The 21,995-nt window shown below is 36.9% G+C and overlaps 1 protein-coding gene across 2 annotated transcripts in view; it reads left to right on the top strand.

Moving 5' to 3' along the window:
* Positions 1–21,995, top strand: part of LOC150095803 (uncharacterized) — a 243,918-nt gene that overhangs the window by 181,745 nt on the left and 40,178 nt on the right. Inside the window, exons 8-9 of one of the 2 annotated variants that reach the window (XM_090409875.1) lie at positions 3,108–3,270; positions 8,883–9,068. In XM_090409875.1, the coding sequence (XP_090266001.1) occupies positions 3,108–3,270; positions 8,883–9,068 (349 nt within the window). The remainder of the gene's footprint in view (positions 1–3,107; positions 3,271–8,882; positions 9,069–21,995) is intronic. The other variant, XM_090409876.1, reaches the window with a different exon arrangement.

Genomic DNA, 21,995 nt, shown 5'->3' on the forward strand with positions numbered 1-21,995 from the left:
ACCTATTGGCTTGGTTTGTAATTAGCTGTTCCTCTGGCTATGGCGATAGAGAGATATCCTGTTTATGTCATCTTTGCTATGTTGGACAAACTGGCCGCCATTCTGCTACTATTAGATTTGAAGACCATCAAGATTTTGGATTTTGAAGGTTCAGATCTTGCTTCTCATGCTATTGACACTAGACATAGAGTTTACTGGAACCGTACCAAGATGCTACACTACAGGAAGTTCAAGTTTTATCGATTTTTTTGAATTTTGTGAAGCTCTATGCCATCATCCTAATCAGACAGATTGTATGGCTGTTTCTAAGTTTTGGAAAGTGATTGCGTTAATTGTTTATAATTTTTTAATGTTTTGTTCATTCATTAATATTAAATTAATTATATCTGTTCCCACTTCTCTGAACTATAATAGTGTTTCCTCTTACTCGATATCTGTGACTGAGACACTCAATATTATATGCATGCTGTATGACTCGTTCTTGTATTCAGAATTTAAATGTTGTTACTAGTTTTTCTGTCTTCTCTCTGAAAGAAGCTCATGGCATATTAAATATTTAGTTTTCTCTTACAATTAGTTTTGAGTAATGTGTGAATTTGCAGTGTGGTTTAATGAAATGATGTATTAAGAGGGGTTAAGTTGGATCAAAAATATCAGGGAGGTTTTTTATATGTTGAGTCCATACACATAAGAGGTTGGTTGATCAACGTATAGTAGGTTGGGAAAGGAGAAATTGTTTACATTTGATTTGAAAGACTATATATTTTATTCCTTGGGAAACACAACAGGGGTAAAGACTGTCCCACAATACAGCAATTGCAGGGATGAAGGAAGAGGAAAAGAAAACTTATTCTGTTTGTTTCAAGGTGCACTGTGTAGGGATGTTGAGCAGCAGCTGCATGTGTTCTAACAAGCTTTGTACTAAGTGGGGTAATTATTGATGTTATTTCTGATGAGCATTTTGCATGGAAATATTTGTAGAATATACATATTGCAGAAACCAAACGTCTGTGCGAAAGTGGGAGGGGGAAGGTTGTGAATTGGTAAGAGATGGGTCATTAATAAGTCTAATTGCTCTCCTCTGTATTGAATCGAGCATTTTGAGGGAGCTTTTAGGGGGTCCCACCTCATATATAAGAGCAGTATTCAATAGCTGGGAAGATTTGTGGTTTGTATAATGTTAACGCCTGTTCAGGGGTGAAGTAATGTCTTGAGCTTCAACAAGTAATGTCTCAGCTTCAAAAAAAACTAGGATTTTTCCTAGTTTTTTTTTGAAGCTGAAGATGCAATGGTTGTGATGTGTTTATGCCAGGAGAGGTGTGATGTCAGGGTAATTCCAAGAAGAGAAATCTCAAATAGTCTGGAAATTTGGGTTTTGTCAAAAAGAATACCGAGAAAAAATGGTTATTTTTTATGAGAAATAGGACAGAAGTGAGTTTTATTAGCACTGAAATTGATGAGGTGGTTTGAATCCCATTGGAGGATGGCTCAAAGATCAGAATTGAGGGCGATGGTGGCTGATATTCTGTAGATTGAGGTGAGTTGTGTAGAGTAATGTTTATCAAATGAAAGGGAGGAGTGCAATGTGCTGTTGTCTGCAAAACTGTGTATTGGATTGGAGGTCAGCTGAAGTAGGTCATTGATATATAGCAGGAAGAGAGTTTGTGAGAGGACAGAACCTTGTGGAACTCTGGCATTGGTTGAATGGTGAGAGGATAAGCAACCATCCACCATCACACACAGTGTGTGTCCAGACAGAAAGCTGGCAATCCAACTACAGAAGTCCTGAGACAGACCAAATGATTGTAGTTTGTTTAGTAGGCCTTTGTGCTAGACCCGGTCAAAAGTTTTGGAGATATCAAGTGCAACTACTTGAGATTCACCAAACTTCTCCATGGCATTTGTCCAGAGATAGGTAATACATGTGAGCAGATCTCCTGTTGATCAGCAGCGACGGAATTCATGTGGTTGTTTATTAGGTGGGTGCCTTCAAGGTAGTGTAGGAGCTGGGAATTGATGATGATTTTTTCCATTACTTTAAACAGGACTGAAGTAAGCGAGATAAGGCAGTAGTTGGATGGTAGTTTGACTGGTTCAAGAATGTTGGAACATTTGGTTGGTTTGGGGGTCATTGGGAGTAATTTATTTTATTTGACATGAGGGTGAGAATATCTTTTTTTGTTTAGGAGCATCATGATTTTCAGATGTCAGTGGTTTTTCCATTACTTTAGAAAGAATTGAAGGGAGTGAAACTTGATGATAAAGAGTGATCTCACCTTTTAAGAATATTCTAAATTTGAGATGATATGCAACCTGCAGGACTGATATTACTAGAATAAGATAGAATCAAAAGTATCATGGGATGGATGAGATCCTATTCTGGAGCACAAAATTTCATAACAATCAGAGAAATGGCACAGGACAAGGAAACTTTATGGTATCCAATTTGGACAAGATTCTTCTAATCCTTCCTGGAAAAGAATCAAAGGGGCATTGAATTATGAGAATTAGGATGGTAGTAGGACTTTTACCAAGATTATCTCTGCAAGAATTGAATGAATCAAAGTTGCCTCTTTGTGGGTAATAATGCAGTAGCACTTTAAAAGTGCAGAAGTGGAACCAGAGTAAGACAAAAGCTGTGGATACTAAATTTGGCAGTGGACCAGAAAGCATGAGTGCTATTTTTATGAGATACAAGTTTCTTGCTTGGATCTTTTCAAAGTTAGTTTTGGATCGGTTGGAAGCTACTTGTAGAATCTGCTGTTTGTTAATTTGCATACCAATTGGATTGGATACCACAGAAAATAAAAATGCTCCCAACGTCATCCAAAATTATGCTGAATGAATTCATTTGATTTGTAGAAGTTACACCCCTATAAACCTAAGACAGTGTTGGAAAATCCTTCATCCAGCATTGCATTAGTAATGGCTGTTGATGTTATATAAAGGTTATATAAATGCAAGACATACAGTAAAGTATGTCTTGCATTTATATAACATTATAATTTAAATTTATATTCTAGATGTTTTTCAGCTTACTGTATGCTTTTTTTTTTTATTAATTTCTTTGATTTTGAATTATTTTGATTGTTCATATGTATTTTTAGTGAAAAACTTAAACAAGAAATGAAGTCATTGCAAGAAACCTTAGAACTGTCTGAACATAAACTCCAAATTAAAGATGAAATACATGAAAAAGCAAATGGCAAGCTGCTAGAACTGTCAGAGAATCTGAAACGTATCGGTGAAAATCATCATAAAGAGAAAGAGGTAAGTGTAATTATGCAGGGTAATTCAAGAAGAAAGTTTTTAAAAAAGTGCTCCAGGTTCCGGCACCTGTGGCGCCCATCACCCCGAGTTATGGACTGGTAGGCCAGTTTTTGAATTCTGATGTCTCGAATTTTGAAAATGCAAAAGGGTCCCCCCCCCCCCCCCCCGAGTTCCGGACTGGTAGGCCGGTTCTCCTTGAATTCTGATGACTCGAATTTTGAAGACTCAAAAGTGGGTATCGCCCATTTGTCCGAGTTACGGACTGATAGGCCAGTTCTTGAATTCTGATAGCTCGAATTTTGAAAACTCGAAAGTGGGGATACCCCCCCCCCCCCTGAGTTCCGGGCTGGTAAGCCGGTTCTCCTTGAATTCTGGTGACTCTAATTTTGAAGACTCAAAAGGGAGGCCCCCCCCAGCCTGTGGTGCCCATCCCCCGAGTTGCAAACTGGTAGGCCAGTTCTCCTCGAATTCTGATGACTTGAATTTTGAAGACTCGACACTCATGGTAGCCCCTGAGTTTCAAAACGTTTCAAATAACTTGACGAAAAACGTGACACAAAAACGTTGCAAAAAAAGGCTTATCATTGCTCAGCTTAGACCTTTGACCTTATCTATTGCTAACCTTTACTATGACACAGTACGACCTTTGCTGTTTTAGCACTAATAAACTATAAACCATCAACCAAACCAACATTGACCTCTGCTTCAGCAAGACAGGTGGTTCATAATGGGTCCATCCTGAATCATTTGGCTAGTGGACTTCCCTTCAGTGGTCATTGGTGTTGCAGTATCTCCTTTCCCATAGTCCAAGGACAGGGCTCAATGATTCTTATGGTGCTGGTTTGGTGTCTGGAGGAGCTGGCATTCCACTCCTGAGTGCATCCACACATAGATGCCCACCTGAAAGTAAGCATCAGTGCATGGATTTGTGGTAGTTTAGAAGTGCTTGTGTAATCACACTCCCTTTTAGATTTTTTATAGTTTTCCATCCTCAAGTTTTATCAAGCAGCATTAGCATTCCTCAACAATGACCAGAAACCATTGAAGCATTAACTAAAAACAAAATAAAGAAGCAAAAAAACATCAGAGGCAGCAGTAAATATACCAAGTTTTCTAATACTACATTTAACTTAAGAAGGCCCACTCAGGAAAATGTCACCCTTTATCCAGAAGGGATAGGAAGGTTGGCAGGTCTGAAATCATTGAAGAAACTGGTCACGGCATATTATTGTAGAAACAACAACAGACACAATCAGAGCAGTTCCTCTGTGTGATACTATTGGAGGAGGAGAATACCAATTACATCCCCTCCCCTGCAAAACTTAGAACCAGCCTCAAGGAGTAACATCAGAGTGAAATCTCATTGATTTACCTGATGAAGAGATCTGTTCTGAAATGAAAGTTGAAGGGATGACAGCCATGAGAAGAATATTCATGAGGATGGTCATCTACTTCCCACTAGGAATATCACTCTTACTACTACTTATCACAGATTAGTCGTTTGCTTGTTCTAGATTCACAGATCTATCTTGCAGCTTGATTGAATGTCTTCAATTTTTATATGGTCAACTTTGTATCGTTTAATTGTTCTTAAAAACTCATTTCTGTTGCCTGTTTTTTTCCTTTGATCTTTCTTTTTCACAGTTCATATTTTTGAACCATACAGTAGAGTGGAAGCAGTTATTGCTTTATAAAATTTAAGTTTAGTTTCTTTTCTTTTTTCTTTTTTTTTATTCAGTGTCCTTTTGATTGTTCCATAGATTAAAAAAATTTTTTTTTTATATCTTTGTCTTTTAGATATATTGTTATACACCTAAATAATTAAACTGTTCCACCTGTTCTGTTATTTTCATTTCTCTGACTATATTTGATCAAATATATTCTCTCTCATTAAATGGCATGATGTTTTTTTTTCCATTTTTTTTTCTTCAAAATCTTGATCTTGTAATAAGCCATATTGTTGGCTTATTTTATATAACTTGTAAGCGGATTTTTGAATGGCAGGAATTCGATCATTAATCAAATTCCTGTCATTTACCCTCAAGGGGTGTACAGGATATGATAGTACTACATGAAAAATTTACATCATTACTAACTTCCTATCTACAATTTTCCTCCAAATCGGTCTGTTACTTGTCAAAACTCCAACATTATCAGATCTTATATTTGTATCGTCTAAGGTACTTTTGACCGTATCAATCCACCTATATCTTGGTCTTCCTCTGGGTCTTTTTCTTGCCAACCTGGCAGAGAATACGTGTTTCGCTAATCTTTCCTCGCCCATTCTGTTTAAGTGACCATACCACCTGAGATTAGCTCTGCTAACACATTCGCGAATGCTGACAATGTTGAGTTCTTTCCTAATATCCTCATTTTTAATATGATATTGCCATTGATGCCATCTGTTCGTGCCTCTAATCTTTCTTGGGACTCTCATATATAGTCTCTAGTCTTTGGTCAAGTGTTTTACTTCTGACCCAGCTCTCAGATCCATAAGTTAACACTATTTTGAACACTGTTTTGTATACAGCTAATTTAGTGTTTTGACTAATTTCTCACTTATTCCATATAAATTTATTCAGTTGACTTCCTACCATACCAGCTTTGTTGATTCTGTTGTCTATTTCCATATTTAATATACCATCTTCACTACAACCGTGCCTAAGTAGCTGAATTGTTTTACTTGTTCCACAGGTTCTCCATTCACAACGCAGTTGACATTCTCAGTGATTCTGCTTATTTTCATTGTCTTTGTCTTGTTATTGCTGACCTTCATACCAATAACAGAGGAGATAATGTACATCCTTGTCTCATGCCAGATTTAACAGTAAACCATCTTCCTGTACTTCCTTCAATTCTAACTGCTGACTTACAACTCAAATAAAGACTAAGTATTGCTTGATATAATGCCCCATTGACACCATATAACTGTAGCGTATTGAATAGCTTCTCTCTTGGCACCTTGTCATATGCCTTTTCTAAATCGACAAAACTTAAATACAGATCTTTGCTATATTCCTGTGATTTCTCAACTATTTGTCGTAAAGTGAAGATCTGAACCTGACAACCTCTATTTGGCCTGAATCCAGCTTGTTCTTCATCAAGCTTTTCTTCCACGATTCTTCTCAACTGTTTCTGAAGTATACTTGCATAAATCTTACCAGGAACACTCAGTAGGGAAATACCTCTGTAATTCTCACATTCAGTTTTACTTCCCTTTTTATATATGGGTACTATTAGAGAGCTCTACTCCAATCATCGAGAATTCATCCCTCTGTCCAGGCCTTCTGAACAATGCAGTGCAGCCACTGTAAGACTTTTATACCTCCATACTTGAGTATTTCTGGTCAAATATCTTTTATTCCTGCTGCCTTTCCACATTTCAAGCCTTTGATGGCTTTTTCTGATTCAAGTATGGATATGTGTTCCTGACTGTATGCCTGTTGAGTGTTTTTTACTGCTTGTTGTTTCATTTAGCAATTTTTCGAAATAAATTGCTCCATACTTCAAGGATATCTTTTTCTTCAGTTTTCATGTCACCTTTATAATCTCTAATTCCTTTTACAACACTCTTTCCTCCATTTCTGTGCTTCTTCAACAACCTCTATCTTGCCACCTTTTTGATATTTATTTTCTATGTTCTTACCCAAGTCTTCCCATGATGTTTATTTAGCTAATTTTACACAGTGTTTAGCTTTCTTACATTTGTCACTGTATTCTTTAAGAGCACAAGCTTACATATTTGCCAGGAACTTTTGATATGCTTTCTTCTTTTCCTTCACAGCCTCTTTAACTTCCTGTGTCCACCATGGAGTTCTGATTTTTCTATCCTTGCAGACAACCTCACCACATGCCTCTCTGGCTGAGAATCAATCAGGGTTTTCTTCGAGGCTTGCCACTGAATCTCCAAGGTTTGGTTCCTGTTATCAAACTCCTTCATTTTTCTTCAACAATCTTTGTGTATTTTAGTCTATAGTTCACATCTGAGAGCTGCTCAACTTTTATTCGCTTTAAAACTGTCTTACATGTTCTTCTTTTCAATATGAAATTCATATTTATCCTGCTCAAGACTAAATAGTGATCACTTCCAATTTCAAATCCTCTGTACACTCTGGTGTCCTGCACCAGGGAGGAAAACATCACTATCAACAATAACATAGTCAATGAGACTTTTCTTATTCCTTGCCTCTTCTCTCCATGTGAATTTGTGCAGATTTTTATGCTCGTACATTGTGTTAGTAATAACCAGTCCATGTCCTGAGCAGAAATCCAACAGGTATTTGCCATTATTATTAGCTTTGCTCTTTTCTCCAAATTTTCCCCAAATATTTTTGTATGTCTCACAGTTATTTCCTACTCTGCTATTTAGATCCTCAACTAGGACCAACTTTTCCTTTTTTATTGTGTCAGTTGCTTTCTCTAAAGCCTCAAAAAAATTCCTCCGCTTCTACCGTAGTAGAACCTTCTGTGAGACCATAGACAGTCTCATTGTCCATTTTCCCATTCTGATATTTGCCCACATCACTCTACTTGAGACTGCTTGCCATTCAAGAAGATTAATCTCGTGTTTAGTGTTGAATACTATGGCTACTCCTTCTTTAACTTGATTGTCATTGCCTGAATATATCATTTTGTATTTATTGCTCAGAAAGATCTTACTAGTTTTTGTCTTTTTTGTTTTAGTCAACCCCTATTATGTTGATCTGGTACTTATCTAATTCCTCAGCTAGCTCAATTTCTTTGCCATTCAGGCTTATTATGTTGATAGTACCGATCTTTAACTCTGGGGATGTTGTGTTGGGGTGTGTTTTAGGATTTGTTCCAGTAGCTGACTTTTTGCTGTTTTCCCTGGTTCCCTGGCGAAAACAATGGAGGTCTTGTTTAACTGGGCGATGCTCCAGCCGGCATGAAATTCTGTCATGTTGTACCATCATTTTGTATTTTGGTTTAAGCCAATAAGAATACAATTTGGTCAGCTAAATCCCAAACTGCCAGCCCATCCTTGTTCGTTCAGTATCCAGGTAGATACCTAACAGGGTGCACCACGAGAAGGTGAGGATTGGACATTAGGTCAGAAGCCCTGGTCGGTTCTCTGCATTCCTTTAAAGGTTATGTGGAGGTCTCCTCTCAGTTATGCAGCTTTGACTCTTAAGCACCCCAGGTCATCTTCATTGTTTTTTTAATATAAACTGATCATAATTAAAGGCAGCACTGTATGCATACACCACTTTATGCGGATTGTATTCTCATAAGCTTTCTAGTCAAAGTTTTGGAACTTTCAAGGTTTCTACATATATTTGGCTTTTAAATAAGGTTAGAATTTTAAATTTCCTTATTTCTATAACATTTTATAATTCAGTTTGTTAGCTGTTGCAATACTTTTAAAATAAGTTAGAAAGTTGTGCAAATTTGAATTTGCACAACTTTCAACAAAAAGTGCACCTGTGTTCATGAATTATTTTCTACACTATTTTTATGATGTAAATCTTGAAATATTAAAGCTGATATTAAAATTATTGCTATGTGGATTTCATATGCATATTTACAATATTTTTTCATATATATATATATATAGTAATTTTAATTTCCTCTCTCTATATCTATCTATGTAGAGTCTTACTAAGCAAATTCATGAACTTGTTGAAGAGAATCATTGCTTAAAAGCTGTAAATAAAGAACAGGAGCGACAAATGAAAGAAGAAATGAAAAGTCTAGTTGATGTTGCAGCAGGAAAGGCAAATAGTACTTATTGGCTTGATGCAATCACTATCTGTGATAAACTTGTTTTGAAACAAGAGGTATATAATCTTAAGCCATGTTAAGTTATGAATTATTTCATAAATTTTCTTTTACAGTGCCTAGAAAATAAATTGAATAGTTGTGACCATTATTTTTTTATTTTATTTTTTTAACAGACAGTTGTGGCAGTTATCCTGTTTATGTTGAATTAGATCTCAGCAAGAGATTGATATCACATTTCAACAAGCTTTAATTCATTTTTACTTTTTACATAATTTTAATAAATGATTCCTGCACTACCTAATAGTTATTATATTAGGATTGTTTGAGAGTTAAAGCTAGAAAACTTGGAGACCTTCATGTAGTTTTTTTAAGGAATGTGGGAAACTGACTGGTGGTTTCTCACTTTCTTGTGGTACTTGGTATATTCCATTGTAGATATCTACCTGGATACTGGATGAATGAAGCCTAGAAATTTGGGGTTTAGCAGATCAAATTGTATTCAGTATTGCCTTAAATGAAATGACAATGATGGTACAACAAGAGACAAAATATCATGCTGGGTGGAGTGTCATCCAGTTAATGACCCTCCATTGTTTGCATCACAGAATCAAGGTAAATAAACAGTGAAAAGTCAGCTACTGGAACAAACCCAACATCAACAGAATTCAAGGTAGGCACCATCAGTGTAAGAACTTTCAATGGAAAATAAGTGGAACTGGTAGAAGAATTAGAGAATATCCTGTTAACATACTTGGTGTTACTAAAGAAAGAACACAAAAACAGGTGAGATTCTTCAGACAGTAATGAACAAAGAAAGTACAGAATATATTATAGTGTTCAACACTAAATATGAAGATAATCTTGAATAACAGTCAATTTTAGGCAGTGTTGTGGGCAAACATCAAATTGGGTAATTGGCAATTGAAACTTATTTCTGCTTGTTGTCTCACAGGAGGTTCTCTTAAGGAAGAAGTGGAGGAATTTTTTTAAGTCTCTAGAGAAGGCAGCTGACATAAAGGAAAAGTTTGTCCTTAATGGAGATCTAAACCCAAGAGCAAGAAATGAATACCAAGTTATATAGAAATACTTAGGGAAAATTTTGAGGAAAGAGCAAAGCATATTATTATTATTAAGAGAGACCCTCCAGGAAGTCAGGGACTCATCGAGGGAAGCCACGTACTACACGCACCAGCTATCATACTTATTCTTGAATTCGTTCACACTGCTTGCATATACCACATCCAATAGCAATCCATTCCAATCACATGCCACCCTATGAGAGAAAAATCTAGCCCTTGCTTCCTTAGTAGAATTCATTCTCATCTTCCAAGGATGTCCTTTTGTTTCCATAAAATGAAAAATTCCATCAACTGAAATCCTGTATGACCCTTTCAGAACTTTTCAGAAGTTGCAATCATATCATCCCTCAATGTCCTGTTTGCTAGTGTCTTCTCTTCTTCTCTTAGAAGCAAAAACTTTCCTTCCACTCTCTTCTGTTCTGAGCTTTCTCTTTCAAGGTTGTGTACCTGTCTTCATTCAGGCATGTCATCTAGCATTGTTTTCCTTACTCTTCCTCTTCCTCTGGATCTTTATCCACCTATTTTTCCTTTGATGGCATCTCTGATGGCATTTCCTCTCAGAATATGACTGATCCAGTTCCCCTTTCTTCTTTTTATCCTCTTTAACCGATTTCTTTCTTCTTCTATTCTTTTCAAGACCTCTTCATTAGTTATCAGAGGGCTACACGGCGTGTAGTGTTTTCAGAGAGCTCCTGAAAACTAAGTTTAATTTTGAGTGAAAATTGGAATATTGGTTTAAATCATAATGTAATATTGTCTAATTTTGGTAGCTTGTTGTGTCTTTGTGATTTTGGTGTGAATCCCATTTTATTTAATTTAGTATTTTAACGATACGTTTCATAGAATAGCGACATAGTGACAATGCAACATAAGAATACGATGCCCTTGTTCAAAAACTGTAATGTGAGAGAGTTTGTCCAATGTGATGTGTGTGGGATGTATGCATTCCTGAATGAGGCTGGAGTTTGGATGGAAAGTGATAGTGGTGGGAGAATGTTCAGAAGGCGTAAGCAAAGTGAGTAATTAAAGTATGTGTCAGGTCGTGAGATAGTATGGTTGAAGGAAGCCAGAATGTGAGTGAAAATACTGGCTTGATAGGGAATTGCGATGTTGTACAAGACGGCAATGAGAGCGGTGATCAAAGAGAGAGTGAAAGCAACTATACAGAGAGAGAGAAAATGGTTTAAATGATGAAAAAAATGAGGAATTATTTGTAGGGAGTGAGATTGCTAGGTTGCACACAGTGATACAAAATGCGCAGCAGCAATTAGAGCACCTGCAAAACTCTTTCCAGAGTGCCTCGGCTAATGGAAATAAACAGGTGTTTGAAAGAAAAAATAAGCGTAAGAGTGGGTGAGTTTTTGAAATGAAGGAAAGAGTGTTGTATGGTGACTCGTTATTAGGAATTGCGAAGTTTAAGGATGTAAGAGAGAGTATTAGAGTGCAAAAACAGAGGGTGAAAGAATTGATAGTTGTGGTGGGTATGAATGAATTGAAAGGAGATAAATTTGATATGAGAGAGGACTTTAAAGTATTGTTAAAGGTAGCGAAATGAGAGTGACAGAGTTAGAATGGTGAGTCTGTTGCCACAGTATGACAGAGAGGAGTTTAGGAGGGCCATAATTGCAAATGACATTATGCGCAGGTTATGCAGACGGTGTGGTGTGGAATTCATGGACGTGTGGAATGAGTTTGATGGGCGAAAGGATTTATACAATGAATAGCCTGCATTTGAATGGATTTGGTGTGCGGAGACTGGAAAAAGTGTTGCTGAATGAAGTGAAATGGATGTGCAGAACCAGAAAAACTAGAACTACCAAGGAGGGGGGGGATATGCGGACATTAGTGAGACAGTTGAGTGTAAGAATGTATATAATGTACCCGAGCCAGTACTAAGGACAAAAAATGGGAATGGGATATTTAGAATAAAGCATCAAGATAGGGGTGGGACAAAGGGATCACTGCATTTCATGTATACTAATGCCAGGAGTATTAGGAACAAGAAGGAAGAATTTTTGGCCTTGATTGGCTCTTCCTGGCCACAGGTTATTGGCATTAGTGAAACATGACTGACAGAAGATGGTGTAGGTTATAGTGTGTTTAGAAGGTACAGAGAGAATAAAATGGGGGGGGGGGGGAGTGTTATCGATGATAGCTGATGAACTGCAGCCAAGGAGAATTGAAGTTGTATCGCAGGATAGTGAAAAGAGCTCATTTGAGGGTATTTGGTGTGAGATTGAGACTGGCAGAACAAATTATACAGTTGGGTGTTGCTATAGACCAGGCGATGGAATAGATGGTGGAGATAGTATGCATAAACAAATTGATGAAATGAGTGGAAGGAGGGTAATTATTATGGGGGATTTCAACTATGGTAACATTGATTGGAAGGAGGAGAGGACACATGTGAGGAAGGAAATGGATTTTATTCAATTATTAAGGGATAACTATCTGAGACAGCATGTAATTGAAAATACTAGGGGTGTGAGAGTGCTTGACCTGGTAATAGCATTTGAGAATTTGACTGTAATGAATATGACCATGTTGCCACCTATTGGTGAGAGTGATCATAAGGTCTTGACCTGGGAGGTGGCTAAAGGTGTGCAATTTTCGATTAAGACAGGGTATATGTGGAATTATGCTGGCAAGTATGACAAGCTTAGGAGATTGCTTGGATCAGTGCCATGGAATGTACAACTGCAAGGGCTGGATGTCGATAGAGCATAGGAAGTGGTCAAGGAGCATTTACAGGAGGTTATGGCTGATTGTATACCTAGGGTCCGAATAGTAAAACAAGTAGGGGTTAAATGGATGAATAACACCATTAAGCTTGAACTGCAAGAAAAGAAACAACTGTGAAGGGAATTTAAAGAAAGAGGTGACCTGCAGGCACACGAACAGTATAAAGTGCAGGCCAGAATGGTAATGAGTGTGGTAAAAAAAAGCAAAAGCGGATTATGAAAGGAAACTAGCTATGCAAGCTAAAGAGATTCCCAAACAGTTCTTTCAATATGCTGCAAGCAAAAAAAAAACTACACGGCAAAATGATTTTAAGGAATGACGATGGTAAGGAGGTCACTGAATCAGTCGATATAGTGGAATTACTGAGCGAGCACTTTGCAAGAGTATATCATTCAGGTGGTGACATTGAAAAAATTAAGGAACCATTAGTTTATACGGGAATTGTGATGAATGAAGTGGAGGTGAATAGTCTATTACAGAACCTTAATGTGAATACATCTGTAGGATTGGATGGTATACCGGCACGGGTCTTATGGGAAGCAGCTAAAGAATTATCAGTGCCCTTGACCATGTTGTTTAATCCGAGCCTGGAGTCTGGTTTAGTACCGAAGGTATGGAAAAAGTGGAAAATAATTTCACTGCATAAAGGAGGATCCAAGACTACTGTTGCAAATTACCGACCGATCAGCATATCAGAAGTCGTTGTCAAGGTCTTGGAGAAAGTAGTGAAGGGAAAAATACAGGAATGGATTGATGAAAATGAGATATTGTATGGGGGTGGACAGCTTGGCTTTGTGAAGGGTAGATCATGCCTCAGTAACTTGCTCAAGTTTTATAACACAGTGACGGGTGAACTGGATAAGGGTAATGGGTTTACAGTGATACTGCTGGACCTGGCTAAGGCATTTGACAGGATACCACATGGAATTCTAATCTGTAAAGTACAACATATGGGAATGGATATAGGGTTGGTGAGATGGATAGGTGGGTGGTTGATGGAGAGATATCAGAGAGTAGTTTATTCAGGAGTAGAGTTCCTAAAGACGTCTTGTGACTAGTGGTGTGCCGCAGGGGGTCTGTTCTTGGACCACTGCTGTTTAATTTGTTCATTAATGATATAGGAAATGAATTCTGTATCATTAATGATACAGAAAAAACTACTGGAATTTTTGTCTTTCTTGTTTCCTACAAAACTTTCTCTCTCTCTCTCTCTATCTATCTATTGGATTCATACAGTTGAAAAAATTAATACAGAAAATATTTGTTATATAAGAACATAACTGAGCTGAATTTTTTCTTGCACCCCAAATCAAAGAATAAAGAAAAGTTTCTCTTCATGCAAAACAGCTTAGTAATTTAATTTACTTTCATAAGTCACAACAAGCTTTGTTGAACAAATTACTAAACCATATCATTAGTTCATCACTTTAGAATGAATTTACTTTCTATATGAAAGTCTCAGCATACTTCACTGATTAAATAATTAAAACCATATCACCAGCTTCAAATCACCCAGGCTGAGAATCTTAGATAAAACAAATTAGGACTCGCAATCTTACTTTACTGGGCCAATTTCTATATGAACTGAAAAGCAATACATTTGTTCCTTTCAGTTTTAACTAAATAAATCCTATATGGATTAATGACCAAAAAAAAAACTGTGGAGTTCTGTGTCTTCATATACTGAAGACACAGAACTCCACATTTCTTCTCTGTTGCATTATCTTTTCCTTCTTCCAAAAAGCTCCAGAACAGGTGATACTTAGAGCAGTCAATTAGCATTCTTTTCACTTCTGTACATGCTTAGAAAGGTCCAACATCATTACTGGTTACAGAAAATATAGCACTAAAGTTCTATTTCACAGTACAGGAAAGTTATTTAATTATAATTTTATAATGAAACAAGCAGAGAAATGAAATGAAACAAGAAACAATTACACATGAAAGAATGAAACAAAATAACGTTATTTGGTTCATAAGGATCATGCACCAAGGTAAGTTCATTTAATTACTTTCAATTTAGCTACTTACATAGGATTTTATATTTTTATTTTCTTGTTGCACCATGATAACTGAAATTTTTACATTCTCGGTTATCAGGGTGTAACAAAGGTTCCCCCTTTTAAATAATTTTTTTTATTTTTTATTTTTTTTTAAATTTTCTATGAAGTGTTCCTTTTCTCATATCCTGGGTTCCCCCCACTTTTTTATGCTAAAACCCCCCTTTTTTTTTTTTTTTTACAATGTATGCATAACTGATGTATTTGACTTCTCTGTTTTTTTTTTTTTTGTTTGTTTCTCCTTCCTCTTCTAACCTTGCAGTAATTTATGTCTGATTTAACCTTAACTACCTCTGATTTCCTTTCAGTTATTAACTCCTCATTTGATGATTTCTTCACTTTATTCACGTGGGATTCATAGTTCCTTTCTTGAGGCTCATTTCTCCTTTCTTTACACAACTCATGAGTTTGCCCCCTTCTTGTAATCTGTCTCCTTCCCAATAGGTATAATTCCCTCCTCACATAATCACATTTAAAGTCATACCTAGACAGAAAATCTCTACCCAGGATCAGCTTGATGTGTGGAAGAGAGGATCCTGGTAGGTTCAGAAACTCCTGCCAAGCATATAATTTGAACTCAGGCAGCTATAACTTGAGATTTACAGACCTAGAAGCACAAATCATGGAAGTTGTGACACCTGATACTCTCACTCGTTTTTTAAGGTGAGTGATATTATCTTTGGCACCTGATACTCTGATACTCTCACTCGTTTTTTAAGGTGAGTGATATTATCTTTGGCATAAGGCTCTATTATCTTAAAGTAATCCTCAGATATGATGGATGATTGAGCCCCATTGTCCAGCAAAGCATTGCAGTGTCTTCCATATGCTCTGGCCTTCACCTCCATCTCGTATAGATGCTCCTTTCTTCCTTGTCCCTTTTTCGATACTCGTTTGTATAAGTATGTGAATCTAAATCTCTATCATAACCTCTACTAAAGCGCTTCTTGCTACACAGTTTGAGCAAAATGTCCCAGTTTGTTACAACTGAAACATCTTGGGGGCTCTCTACCGCCTCTTTGGTCATTAGGTCTCCCTTGATTTTGAGGATTAGCTGTTGCTTGTTGTGGGGTGATTTTGGACAACCTCTGCATAACTGAATCCAATCGATCGAGAAGGGGGCTTTGCAGACGCTCAACTTCCTCTTTAACTAACTTGGTGGTTTCCTCAGCTCTGCTATAATTAGGCTCTGGAGTCTTTATACAGATAACATTTCTAGTTGTCTCATCACCTCGTTGAACCTATCTATAATGGGTTTTTGGAGTATTTTTATTTCTCGTTTCACAATAACCCTGATATTATCTGAATCAGTACATGATTCTGTCAACTTGGTTATTTCCTGCCTATTGTCTTCCTCTGGTCTCTCTCTCTTGCCTTAGGTCTTTCTCTTCTTTCTCTACTCTCTTTATTATTTCCTTGCCCCTTTTCCGAATTGCCCTTTTCTTCGATTATGTTTATTAACCCTGGAACATGTGCAGGACGGAGGTCTCCAAGCAATTGTTCACGATCCTTTACAGCATCGTAACATTCACTTGAACTGGACAATCTTTTATCGAATGCAGTCTCCTTTAACTCAGGTCTGACTCCCTGTCTGAATAGTTGAAAAATGGCCCAGTCCAAGTGAAGCTTTTCTTCACTAAGGACACTCAGGGTACTAGCTATCGTCAGTAACCTGTTATGGAACTCAGCCACACTTTCCTCTTCCTTCTGAGAGCACCTCTGGAGCTTCCATAAGTTCGGTCCCAAAGTTCTCAGTTTTGAGAACTCAGAAATTAGGACCATCTTAAATCGGGAGTAATCCAGGGTTTCCTTGAGAATGGGAGAGGAATACAGGAAAACTTTAGCTTTTCCCACCAGTTTACTCCGGAGCAAAACTAGTAACTGAAAGTCAGTCCATCCTCCAACTCTCCTAAGCTCTTCTATGTAACTAAAAAAAATTAGGACATCATCAGTCTCCTCAGCCGAAAATTGTGGGAACACCTGCTGTGGGTTAATGTAACAAAAAAATTCGCTGTTATCCATGCCTAAACTACTAGAGGGTTCGGTCATACTTGCATCCAATTTACATTAATTTACTCTTTAAAATTTTCAACAAAACTTAACTAAACTTTTGCCTCTTAGTTGTCTGACCTGCACCCAAAAACCAACTTGTTGCGAATAGCTTATAATTAAGATTTTAATTAGCTAAACTACATCCTGTTGACTGCGTCATTTATGTTGTGTCCCTACCTACGATTATTAAACTTTCTTTTATCCTTTATATTTTCTTTATTCATAACTTAACTATGCACGAGATATTACAAAATTCAAATATTTAAGCTTTTTCTCCCTTTAGTGTCCCTAATATTTATATTATACTGTGCCTTTCAGGACATTTAGTTTAAGATATATAATTCGAAAACAAGGAGCAATTACAAAAATATGTCTGAGTGTGAAACAATCTTTATCTCGTAACTTAACACATTAATTTCCCACGTGATTAGGTTCGTACGTTTTTCAAGTGGTGCATTAGGCAGCAATTTCAGACAACTGTATTATTAGTGAACAAAAGTTTATTTGAAATTTCAAACATGGTACAATTCAATTTCTATTATATAAAACACAATTCAATACTAAGAATAAAAATTACAAAATTACACAAGCAAAATACAAGTATTAGGGCAAAAATCCTATATGGGAATTTGCGATCATGCCTTCATAACAGACTTTATACATATAAATATACACATATAATCCTGGAACAAATTAAAACTTTATTTAACCTTATACTAGTCAGAATTCTCTATATTGCTATAATACCATGGACATTAATGTTTGTATTCAGTTTACCTTATCTAACTTACAAACAAACTATCCTTTCTCTATGCCCATACATACATTTGACCTTTAAGACACTCTCATTTGAAATACCATGCGCATACATAAATCTCTAGCACATGAATGCTTATCAAATAATATAAACTAGTTTACTCCCATTCTATTTTGATTTGTACTAAAGTCCTAGTATATCTTCGACTGTTCCGGTAATTAACAATGATTGCAACTATATGCGATTTCAATTGATACAAGATTTTACAGTACCTTTCTAGGACGAACCTTGGGTTTCATGATCTATACCTTTTGTGCTTGAATAAAGGACACACACAGGATCTTCTATTCTATCACTACGGAACTCCTCACGTGGGCACGGACTTCTGTATGGATTTTCTTTCCCTCGATACGAGTGCTGGATGATGAGATACATAGTCAATTCCTTCCTTCCTTGTAACTATATAGCGTTCCTTGTCTCTTGCAATAGGAATATGGGATCGAATTCCCGCACACTTTGTTTCCTTGTTGTGTCGGACGGAGATAACTCTTACGCCGTCGCTCAGGAAAACCTTGTGTTACCTATATGAAAATTTCGTGAAGAAACTCTGAGGAAAAAAAAAGCCCTGTGTGTGTGTGGGGGGGGGGGGGGGTCCTAACCCTTTTATCTGCATGGCCCCTATCGGCACATTCTTCAATTTCTTCCCCCCCCCCCCACTGGAGTCGATCTCATTCACCAATTAAAGTCGTGTTTTTTCTGCCCAAAACTTGCTACGGTCCCTTGTACGCGACTCTCATGGGATGAAGTCTCACTACAGGAATTGACCTCGAGCGATTGTCATTTGTTTTAAGCTAGCCTCTATACTAAATTAATCCCCTTTTTAGAATTTACTTCAATATTTTAATCTCCTCTTTTCAAGTGTTTAAACTAGCCTCTCACAACACAAATTCTTATCTCTAATCTTCTTTGTGTTACTTATCTTATTTTTTTTCCATATCCTTTTTTTTGTAATAAGAATCTCTTTTTTATTATTTAGTTAAACAAACAATTTCTGCTATAATTAATTTTCTTGGATGCAAGCATATTTTCTGTCTTTAAATATCTTGTATTAGCTACTTACATAGGATTTTATATTTTTATTTTTTTGTTACACCATGATAACTGAAATTTTTACATTCTTGGTTATCAGGGTGTAACAACAGTTTGTGATCTCTTCTTCCCAGAGTACATCATTTGAACTTGGCCATGTTAAACTGACAGTCATTTACTTTGCTCATACTGCCAGTTTGTTTAAGTCTTCCTGCAAAATATCTGCATCATCTTCATTAAGTGCTGCTTTTCCCACCTCTGCATCATCAGCAAACAGAACGTTTCCTCTCAAATCATTTCCTATTTCATTGATGTACAAATTAAACTGCAGAGGACCAAGTACTAAGCCCTGCAGTACAGTACACCTTTAGTTACATGCCTTCTGCTGCTCTCATTTCCTCTGTAAACCCCCTCTTGGATATCCATTAGCCATTCTCTAATCCAAATCATCAGCTTCATATCCTTCTCTATTTGCTCCAATTTATGCAACAGAGTTCCATGTGGAATCCTGTCAAATGGCTTTTCTAAGTCCAGTAGTATTACTGAGTAGGCCATTTCCTTTATCCATCTCAGTTGTAATTTTATTATAAAAAGTAATCAGATTACTAAGGCAAGGAACTTTTAGGAAACCATGTTGGCTCCCCCCCCCCCTCAACTTCTGACATACCAATCGGCCTATAATTCACTACTTTTGTTTTAGAGCCAGGCTTAAATTAAGCAATTTGGCAAGAGGAGTTACTAATTCTCTTACCAAATTCTCTCCATTATTTCCCTATCATGAGCACTTTTTAAAGACATCATTCGATAGTTATTCTTCCTTTTAATTGCTACATAGTGAAAGAACTCTTTGGGATTTCTTTTGGCTTCGCCAGCTAGCTTCTTATAATTGGCAGGAAAGGTTACCTTTCTAGCCAGAAAAGGTTGGTTGATTGGTAGAGCTTCTGCTACTAATGGCTCACGAAAAAAAGTAAGCAAGTTTTGAGCACAGTTAGTAGTTGGAAGGGGACAATCGTTCGATGCTGTTGGCACGCTCTCCCTCGATGAGTCTTTGGACTCACTGGAGGTGTCACATAATAATAATAATTAGTTTTCTAGCCTGTTATGTTGTTCTGGTCATTGGTGTTCTAATCATCTTTTTTTTCTTCATATTCCCTACAGAACATTTTTTGCAACTCCTGTGTAATAATGTTATTCATCTAACTCCCACCTGATTTATCCTCATGCCCTAAAGGGGTTACAATCTGATGCTACTTTCTTCAAACACCCTTTGGCCATATTGAATGCACTGCCAATCTCTCCCTTCCAAATTCTTATTCTATGGCACTGCTGCAAGCTGACTCCTCATCTTGTCATAATCACTTGCCTTATAATTTCACATATACATCCCTTGACTTACGTCCTTTCGAAGATACATCCGTGATCCCATAAGGGAATAAATAACATTTTCGGCTATACATGCTTTAGCATGCCTAGTGGCAACAGCCCTTTCAGTGGCAGTCTCCCTTGGCAGTCAGCATGTGTCTTCAACAGTTCCGCTGTTGATTTTGTGTTTGGGAAATGAGTAATTTGTGTATTTATCGTTAAATATTTCATGATGTTTTGTACAACATAGCCCCCTACACACACAATCAAAAAACCTAGTGAAGAATCACAGAAAAAGAGGCGAGTAATTGATCTTGAAACGAAGTTGCAAGTTATAAAGCAACATGAAGCTGGTAAGCCCATCATTACAATCGCACATGACTTTGGACTACAGTGACGACCATTTTGAAAAATAAGGATAAAATCGTAGCTGCTGTTAAAGGATCTGCTTCCATTAAATCGACGATACGGACGAAGCAATGACAAGTTCCTATCGGTGATATGGAAGAGCTACTTGCATTATGGAAAGAGGACTTGAACCAAAAGCACATACCCCTTAACACTGTGACCATAACCACTAAGTCTCTTCACTAAGTCTCTTCAACATGTGTTGAAGGATAAAGCAGAACCCGATTATGACTACGAATTCAACGCTTCTTCTGGTTGGTTCATGAGATTCAAGCAGTGTTTTGAGGTGCATAATGTGAAAATGTATGGGAATCTGCAAGTGCTGAGAAGGCTGCCAAGGAGTTTGTGTAAAAATTGGATAAAATTATTGCAAAGGAAAATTATTTGCCACAGCATATATTTAATATGGATGAGACGTCCTTGTTTCAGAAAAAAATGCCTGAGCAGACATTCATCCACAAAAAGCTAAACTCAATACCTAGTTTCAAAGCATGCTCGTATTACAATTCTATTACGGGTAATGGCTGGATATAAACTGAAACCATTTGTGATATGGCACATTGAGAATCCATGAATCTTCAAAAACATTAGGACGCATACTCCCAGTTCATTATCGGAGAAATAAGAAGTCGTGGATGACTCAAAAATTGTTTGAGGATGCCTTAATCAACTGTTATGCGAGTGAAATAAAAAGCTATTGTGTGAAAGAAAATGTAGAATTTAAAATTTTATTAATTCTAGATGATATTCCATGTTATCCTTCTTATAGCATTTATCTTCATCAAGTTAACGGTCATGTTTCTGCGTCCACACACTACTTCATTGATCGAACTGATGGATCAGGGAGTTCTTGCAGTGTTTAAGGGTTATTATCTAAGGAGAAGCCATTTCTGCTACTGAAGGAAATGACCAGACTCTCATGCAATTCTGGAAAACATTCAATATTTATCATGCTATTAAAAATATTGCTGTGGCTTGGGACGAAGTGACCTCTCAATGTATTAGTGGCATATGGAAAAAGACATTAAAAAGGTTTCTGCATGATTTTGGAAGTTTGTAATAGTGGGCTTAGCAAACAATCTGAATCTCGAAGTGACTGATGATGACATAATTCAGCTCATAGAGAGTTCCTCTGAAGAGCTGACCAATGAAGAATTGGTCAAACTGGAGGAACAACTGTTGCGGAAGAGGAAAAAAATCAGAAAAGGAAGAGGGAAAAGAGAAACAAGAAGAGATAGTTAAACAATTTATAGTGAAGGGTCTTGCAAAAATGTTCTTTGCAGTTAGCAATGTTCTCAAAATGGCTGAAGATATAGACCCCAATGTTGAACGCTACTTAATAATAGAAACAAAAGTACACGATGCGTATGCTTGCTATAAACAAATTTATGATAAAAAGAAGAAAAGGAATAAGCAAAGCACATTGGACATTTT

Source organism: Typopeltis vanoorti, chromosome 20, assembly GCF_054136105.1.
Source record: "Typopeltis vanoorti isolate ZY-2024b chromosome 20, IOZ_Tvanoo_1.0, whole genome shotgun sequence".
In the NCBI taxonomy this organism is placed as follows: Eukaryota; Metazoa; Arthropoda; class Arachnida; order Uropygi; family Thelyphonidae; genus Typopeltis; species Typopeltis vanoorti.